The 9118-nt window shown below is 38.1% G+C and overlaps 1 protein-coding gene across 3 annotated transcripts in view; it reads right to left on the bottom strand.

Moving 5' to 3' along the window:
• Positions 1-538: 538 nt before the first annotated feature.
• LOC100347451 (zinc finger protein 420) overlaps positions 539-9118 on the bottom strand; it is a 43543-nt gene continuing 34963 nt past the window's right edge. For all 3 annotated transcript variants that reach the window (XM_051829755.2, XM_051829754.2, XM_008251264.4), the window contains 3 exons: positions 8225-8351; positions 7890-7982; positions 539-5642 (listed from right to left, as the gene is read on the bottom strand). In XM_051829755.2, coding sequence (XP_051685715.1) covers positions 3775-5642; positions 7890-7982; positions 8225-8351 — 2088 coding nt within the window. In that variant the 3' untranslated portion in view covers positions 539-3774. The remainder of the gene's footprint in view (positions 5643-7889; positions 7983-8224; positions 8352-9118) is intronic.

The following is a 9118-nucleotide window of genomic DNA, read 5'->3' as shown; positions in this document are numbered from 1 at the left end:
CCCCTCAGTCTTGCAACCACCTGTGTTCCTACTGAGTAGCTATATGTATGACCTGTTCTTAATTGCCAGGTACTTTTTGCTATAACAAACCTACCAAGCTCTTTCATTCATCTGGATTGAGTATGCCAGCCTCTCTTAAAGCTCACTCAAGTTAACAGGGAAGTTAACAGGGTTAATAAAAAGATCAGACACAATATCCAGTGATACACAATGACTTCAGATTCCAAATCTCAAATTAGCCAACAGAAATTTATTGGCTCTATAGAATTCAAAGTGATATGGAGGCCAGCTGGCTCACATTAGCCACTGACTCAGCAGAAATTCATAAAGGAAAACAAGATTCCAATCTGGTAAATGTACCTGTTGCAAGAGATTATGCCATCATCAGTTAGCAATGTAATCAGTGCCTCACTCAACAGAACCCATAATTCATGTAGGAATCAAACACCAAAACTAAAATTCAGAGGAATTAGGGGATTTCTAAAAATAACTGCCCTGTCACTCAGGATTATTTTTAAATAAAATATATGCCAATGAGTTTTAGAAGAAAGGAATTTATTTAGTAATTACAAACATTGGAAAAGCAGAAAGAACACTCCATCTAGACTTAAAAAATGGCTCTTAAAGGCACACCACATTCCAATAATGATAAGGTAATAATTGCTCAACTCCATGAAATTGTCAACAGATACACCATGCATTTTCTATTAAATTTCTGATTGAGATTTGATTTGATGAACACTTGTAACAAGCCAAGGGGACTTGAACAAAGACAATGTGCTATTGCCAACAGGTAGTAATGGAGGTGGAAGGAATGACTTGCAGGATTGTCCTCTGGATGGGAAATAAAAGAACTATTGCAGCTAGATGATCATCACAGCATTTCTAGTCCAGTCGCTATGGAACCTGGATAAACTGTTCATCCTGAGTATATCCTGAGGTCTGAGATGAATGTAAATGTAAATGAGATGATGAAAATCCAAAAAGGTCTGTGAAAACTGGGAAGGGATGAAAACATACATTTTCAACAAACTGAGAGTCTGGTAGAAGTAAGGAGTAATACAACCAAAAAGATTATAACAAAATAAATCATTGTAAAGTTACATTAACACAAAAGTGTACTACATTTGAGTCACCACTTCTGTTGCAATGGGTACCACCCAGATTTCATTCCAAGTTCTTGTCTCTGGGCAAGAAGGAAGTGAAGGAAGAAAAGTAGGAAAAGGGGATAATGAATGAAAGATTTTAAAAGGGATTGTATGCTCATTAATAAAGAAAAATTCAGGAGATGAGTGTTACAACTCATGGGATTTTTTAAATTTTTTTTTTTTTTTTTTACAGAGTTACAGTGAAAGAGAGACAGAAAGATCTTCTTTCCATTGGTTCACCCCCCAAAGGGCCACTATAACCAGAACTATGCTGATCTGAAGCCAGGAGCCAGGTGCTTCCTGCTGGTCTCCTATGCAGGGGCAGGGGCCCAAGGACTTGGGCCATCCTCCACTGCCTTCCCAGGCCACAACAGAGAGCTGGACTGGAAGAGGAGCAACTAGGACCAGAAGCCGGGGCCCATCTGGGATTCTGTGGCTGCAGGCAGAGGATTAACCAAGTGAGCCACGGCGCTGGCCCCAACTCATAGGATTTGAGGTAGTCTATGGAACGAGAATAATGTGCTGGACAACACCTATTTGAATATTCAAATTGATCTCACATAGTGTACTCTAATCCAGATAGTGTACTCTTAACACAGATGAGCTGGAAATCCTCATGAGTATATAGATCACCATAAGCTCATTCCCTTTAGCTAGACACAACACCCACCATCCACTGCTGGAGTACAGTATTATGGCTGGAATATATGCTAATTGACATGCCTGTGGTTACATCACCAGTATGCACAATAATGTGGAGAAAGAACACTGGGTGGACAAAATTGCTATACAACAAATAACTTTGTAATTGATGAAGATGGGATACCAAATAACTGCTGTACTAACTGTTGTAATTTTTGGATATTTCTTTGCAAAATTTATATATGTAAGTACAGTTCATATACTTGGTCCCACTCACAATAATGGGAAACCAAAAACATAGGTTGTGTAAAGGAAGAACGGTTAACAAGACTCTGTCACAATTCATCATGTGAATTGTCTAATACTTCCTGAGGTGTGATTCCACCAAGAGTTCTTCCAGACACATTATATTTAAGGGACTTCTCTAATCTTGTTAAATTTTGCAAAAGTTCACCTTACAATAAAGGTTTTTCCAACCACATTACAATGACAGGATTTTTCCTAAGTGTGAGCTTTCAGTTACCCACTGAGATGACTTATGATACAAAAACTTTTCGATGAATACATGTTTTCTAAGTTCTGAGTCTCTTCATGTGAGCTGATGACTGATTTATGGAAGAGGAATTTCATGTTCATTAAATTGATTTATTTTCTTTATGAATTCCCTGGCATCTGCTGATGTCTAATTGCTGACTAAAGGTTTTCTCAAATTTACTGCATTTGAAGGATATAAGCTATTGTGAATTCTGTATCTATGCAGGCCTTAATTACAGGAAAATACTTTTCCACATTCATTACAATCTTAAGAAACGCATTATGTGAATTCTTTGATGACTGATTTCTGACAAATGGCTTTTTTTCACATTATAATATTTATAACCTTTCTCCCTTCCATGGGTCCCTGTTGTTTGGGGTATGATTTCAAGGGAACGGCTTTGTCACACTAAGTACACTGATTTTGGGAAAAAGCACTTCACATTCATTATATTCTTAAACTCTCTTCCTTGTTTGACTCCCATAATGTGTTGAGGCACTGTTTTTGACAAAAGGCTTTCCAACATTCATTACATTCATAACACTTCTGCCTTGTGAATTTTCTGATGTTACAAGGAGCTTTCCAATACTCATTACATTCATAAGGTTTCTCTGCCATATGAATTCTTTGATTTCTTATAAGCTCTGATTTCTGGATAAAGGCTTTTCCACATGCATTACATTCAAAGGGTTTTTTTCAAATATGAATTTGATTATCTCAAATGAGGGTTAAATTATGGCTGAAGGTGTTCCAAATCATTACATTTATAATGTTTATTCTTATGTTTGATAATGATTTGCACCAAGAGTTGTCCACATTTGTTCAATTCAAAACATTCTCCCCTGTGTGAATTTTGATGTTTGCTGAGATTTAATTTGCACAAAGAGGCTTTTCCAGTCTTTACATAAATGAGGTTTCTCCCCTGTATGAATTCTCTGATGTATGTTGTGTATCATTGCCACAGGCTTTGCCACAGTTGTTATATTCATGAAGTCTATCTCCTGTGTGAATTCTCTGGTGTCTTATGAGGTGTGATTTATAGCAAAAGGTGTTTCAACAGTCATTACATTCATAAGGTTTCACTGCTGTGTGAATTGTGTGATGTTTGATGAGGTCTGACTTAAGGCCAAAGGCTTTCCTATAGTTATTACATTCATAAGGTTTCTCCCCAGTGTGAATTCTTTGATGCATTCTGAGTTGTGAATTATGGGCAAAGGCCACAGTCATTACATTCATAAGGTTTCTCCCTGTGTAAACTGATGTTTGCTGAGGTCTGATTTGCCCAAAAGGGCTTTTATGATGTTTCTCCCCTGTGTGAATTCTCTGATCCATTCTGAGTTGTGACTTGTGGTGCAAGGTTTTTCCAGTCGCTACATTCATAATGTTTCTATTTTGTGTGAATTCTGTTTTCTGAGATCTGATTTGCACAAAACATCTTTTCCATAGCATTCATAAGATTTCTCCTCTGTGTGAAGTCTGATGTTTAATGAGGACTGACTTATGGCCAAAGGATTTTCCGCAGTCACTACATTCATAAGGTTTCTCCCCTGTGTGCATTCTCTGATGTCTAATGAGTTTTGATTTATAAAAAAAGATTTTTCCACAGTCACTGCATTCATAAAGTTTCTCCCCCATGTGAATTCTCTGATGTTTGGTGAACTCTGATTTATGGCCAAAAGCTTTTCCACATTCATTACATTCATAAGGTTTGTCCCCTGTGTGAATTCTCTGATGTTTGTTGAGGTCTGATTTGCTATAAAAGGCTTTCCCACATTCATTACATTCATAGGGTTTCTCCCCAGTGTGAATTCTCTGATGTTGAATGAGGACTGACTTATGGCCAAAGGCTTTTCCACACTCAGCACATTCGTAAGGTTTCTCCCCTGTATGAATTCTCTGGTGCTTCTTGAGGTCTGATTTGGAAAAAAAGGCTTTTCTACAGTCATTACATTCATGAGGTTTCTCCCCTGTGTGAATTCTCTGGTGTTTGTTGAGGTCTGATTTGCACAAAAAGGCTTTTCCGCAGTCATTACATTCATGAGATTTCTCCCCTGCGTGAATTCTCTGATGTTGAATGAGGCCTGACTTATGGCCAAAGGCTTTTCCACAGACACCACATTCATAAGGTTTCTCCCCTGTGTGCATTCTCTGATGTTTTATGAGATGTGATTTATACCAAAAGGCTTTTCCACAGACATTACATTCATGAGGTTTCTCCTCAGTGTGAATTCTCTGATGTCTAATGAGTTGTGCTGTATAATAAAAGGCTTTTCCACAGTCATTGCATTCATAAGGCTTCTCCCCCATGTGAATTCTCTGATGTTTGGTAAGGTCTGATTTATGGCCAAAAGCTTTTCCACATTCATCACATTCATAAGGTTTCTCCCCTGTGTGAATTCTCTGATGTTGGCTGAGATATGATTTGCAAAAAAAGGCTTTCCCACAGTCATTACATACATAAGGTTTTTCCCCTGTGTGAATTTTCTGATGTTTAATGAGGACTGACTTATGGCCAAAGGCTTTTCCACAGTCACTACATTCATAAGGTTTCTCTCCTGTGTGAATTCTCTGATGTCTAATGAGTCGTGATTTACAGTAAAAGGCTTTTCCACAGTCATTACATTCATGAGATTTCTCCCCAGTGTGAATTCTCTGATGTTTATTGAGACCTGACTTATGTCCAAAGGCTTTTCCACAGTCACCACATTCATAAGGTTTCTCTCCTGTGTGAATTCTCTGATGTATTATGAGATGTGATTTATACCAAAAGGCTCTTCCACAGACATTACATTCATGAGCTTTCTCCTCTGTGTGAATTCTCTGATGTCTAATGAGTTGTGATTTATGGTAAAAGGTTTTTTGACAATCATTGCATTCATAAGATTTCTCCTCCAGGTGAATTCTCTGATGTTTAATGAGGTCTACATTATGGTGAAAAACATCTCCACAGTCATTATTTTCAGCAATTTTCTCCCTTATGTGAATTTTCTGATGTGTTATAGGGTATGATTGCTGGAAAAAGGCTTTTCCATACTCATTACATTCATGAGGCATCTTCCAAGTGTGAATTTTCTGATGTCTAATGAGATTTGAATTCTGATAAGTGGTTTCTCCACATTCATTATACACATTCATTCCTGAATAGTTTCCCTTTTGCATAATCAGTCTTGGAATAGGGCTAGAAGTTAAATTAGGTTGTTTTCTTAATTCAACTCCCTTGGGAGCAAATGTCTTCTTATTTTTCATAACATCCTGATTCAGATTTTTGTCCCGACTTTCCTGGTTGGTCCCAATCAGGTCATCCCTTTTCATGGCAACTGTAATGAGAAAAACAAACAAACAAACAAACAAAAAACACTATGTTGGTGCTGGCACTGTTGTGTAGGTTAATCCTCTGCCTGTGGCACAGGCATCCCATATGGGCACCGGTTCTAGTCCCAGATGTGCCTCTTCCAATCCAGCTCTCTGCTATGGCCTTCAAAAGCAGGAGAAGATGCCCCAAGCACTTGGGACCCTGCAGCCATGTGGGAGACCTGGAAGAACTCCTGGCTCCTGGCTTTAGATCAGCTTGGCTCAGGGCACTGCACCATACATTGTGGGAATGAACCAGCAGATGGAAGACCTTTCTCCCTGTCTCTCCCTCTCACTGTCTGTAACTCTAACACTCAAATAAATACAATCTTTTTAAAAAAATAACCATTTCATTGAATCACATATAAATGTTTCTCTTGGCATATTCATGTGATGGGAATGAAGTTACTTCTTACCTAGTGGCATAAGATTTTAACAAAATCAGTACTTATTTATAAGCATTATATGATTTTTCTCATAATTAAATTGTACCAACAGATTCTCCAATGTTCAATCATGATCCTGTTTATTACTTGAATTTTTTTCAAGTACGTAGAATGGCTTTTGTGGTAAGATGTGTTAAATCACTGTTTAGGATGCCTGCATCTCAAAACAACGCCAGTTTGAGCCCTGGCTACTCTGCTTCCAATATAGGTGTCTGCTTATGTCACCTGGGAGGCAGCAAATGATGGTTCATGTGTTTTGGATCCTGAGATACACCAGAGAAGGCATTCACTCATTGCCTAACAACCAGTTTTTTCCCTGTCCCTTTTTTTCATTTAATTTTCATTAAAAATTGTATGTTTTGTGCATCTCTGATATTTCAACCATAAATATTGGAAAGTTTTACTGGATCATTTATTTGCAGATAAAGAATGATATGTGTCTGTACTCTAAAATCTTTTTCCTTAATGTGATCCTGTTTAATCTATGGTTGTCTTATGTTCAGTCTTCCCAGGGAAACAGCATTGGTAGGATATTCAAATAAAAAATTCTGCTTTTATCTGCACTCTATGACAGCTTCCCAATATTCACAGGGAAATCTAACATCTTCAGTGTCTCAGAACTACAACAGATACAAAAACATCCCAACATACCATCTTGGGTATACACTCCCAATCAGTTTAAAGCATTTGTTTTTGCAACACAGGGTATGTTCAGCTTCTTTGAAAAGTGTTTTCTATGTCATCCTTATATCATCAGTGCTGGTTATCTCCTCTCAATTCATTCTATAAACATTTTTTTGTGATAATTTGAGTTTCTGAAGGCTTTTGATCAGTTTTCCCTTATTTTCACAGAAAACTTCATTTCCTATGCATTTCTTATCTTTTTGTTTTTGTTGTTATTTCAACAACACTAAAATAATTCATACTTCAAATTCAAAGAAATCTAAGCACTTCTACAAAAAACCACAATGTTACTTGATCTTGGGACTCAGAATCCCAGACTTTCTTGGTGGTTCTAGGATCACTTATTTTCATGTTCTTATAAGTTCATGCTTAGTTTCATGATTTTTTAAACAATTATTTATTTGAAAGGTAGAGTTACAGAAAGAAGTAGACAGAGAAAGAGAGAGAAGTCTTTCATCTGCTGGTTTGCACCCCAAATAGCCACAATAACCAAGGCTGGGTCAGGCAGAAGCCAGGAGCCAAGAGTTTCTTCTAGGTCTCCCATGCGGGTGCAGTCTCGATGACTTGGACCATCCTCCACTGATTTCCCAGGCACATTAGCAGAGAGCTGGATGGAAAGAGGAGCAGTTGGTACTTGAACCAGTGCCCATATGGGATGCTGGCAATGCAGGGTGGGGCTGGCCAAAACCATGAGTGGGAACACAAATTAAACGATGAGTAAGAAACAAGTTTCTATAAATTGTTCAACTAACTAGCACTGAATGAACTAATAGGTGCATGAAGGAAAAGGTATGAAAGTGTAGAGAAGGAAAAGATAATTTGAGGAATGTATCTAACTTAGAAAAACACCTTAGTAACGTGATAAAAGGATTGGAATTTTTTTTTAAATCAAAGAATACCTTCAACAAGAACAAAAGAGTTAGATAGATCCTGGTATCCCTAGATATCTAGAATGCTTGCATCTAATGCACAAAACCAGTTGTCATCAGGAGTAAAATTTGGAAAAAATCCATGGAAAGAACACCACAGCATCTACTGCTCTTTTTCTGCCTTGGCCTCCCTGCCCATTATGTGCAGACTGACCTGGAAAACTCTGATTCAGGAATTCTTCCACCATCCATGGCTCTGCTCCTTGCTCCAACTTGAAGATCAAGTCAGGTTTGGTCATGCAGTGCCCTATTAATGGAAACAATGTAAGACTTTATGAAATCACTATCTTGGGTTATTTAAAGGACTACAGCCTCATCCACGTGCTATGCAACAAATGTACCAATTTGAATCCTTTCCAAGATGGCAGACAATCAGCTTATTCATGGGCTCAAATTCTATACCTGCCAATCAATAAACTATAAAGTGTTCATTTATTTGTCAAGCACCAAGAAAATATTACCACTGAGCATATGATGGGTGTCACTCACCCAAGGAGAACAGGCTGCTGTAGGTCTCCAGCATCACATCCCTGTACAGGGTTTTCTGAGCTTGGTTCATGTTCTGCCATTCCTCCCAGGTAAAGTACACAGCAAGGTCTTCAAATGCTATCATCATCTGTAATAGAACACTTCTGGTCAACGTATCAACTCTGTCACAAAACAAACACTGCCCGTTTTGTATCTTCTATGTGAGTGTGAAGGAAGAAGGAAGGATGTGATTTCATGTTAGATCTGTTGAACATTTGGAAAGCCACAGAAGCATTCAACAAGAAGTAAAATCTATGGTCTAAAGGATATGAAAAATGCCCAAGCTAGAGAGAAATAGAAGTTCCAGGTCACAAGGGGCCACATCTGTTGAGGGGGCTTAAAGAAGGACAATATTGACTCTTGAATGAGCAATGTTAAGGACAAGATTGTAGAAGTACTCAGGGAAGAACACAAGAAACCATCAGTGAAGCAATGATGGGAATGAACAGAGAAGAATTTCCAGGAAAACAGGCACAATCACTTGAAATATGGCAAAGAAAAAATATTTTAAATGAGATGGCAGGGTTTTAGCTCAGTGTTTATGATGCCAGCTAAGATACCCTACTTCTACCACAGATTGCCTAGGTTGGATTTCCAGTGCCAGCTCCAGCTAAGGCAGACCTGGAGAAGTGATGCTGATGCCACCAATAAGAGAAACCTAGACTTCATTCCTGACTCTGGGCTTCAATCCTGCCCACTTATGCTTGGTATGCTTATTTGGGAATTAATAACTGCATGGGAGCTGTCTCTCTGAGTTCATCAACTTCTTTCACTATCATGCTCATATATTTTTAAATAAAAGAGAAGATTCAAGTAAGACAAAGAATGAAAAATAGCTTTTGGCTTTGTCTATGA

This window comes from Oryctolagus cuniculus, chromosome 20 (genome assembly GCF_964237555.1).
Source record: "Oryctolagus cuniculus chromosome 20, mOryCun1.1, whole genome shotgun sequence".
NCBI lineage: Eukaryota > Metazoa > Chordata > Mammalia > Lagomorpha > Leporidae > Oryctolagus > Oryctolagus cuniculus.
This window is presented reverse-complemented; position numbering and strand designations above follow the sequence as displayed.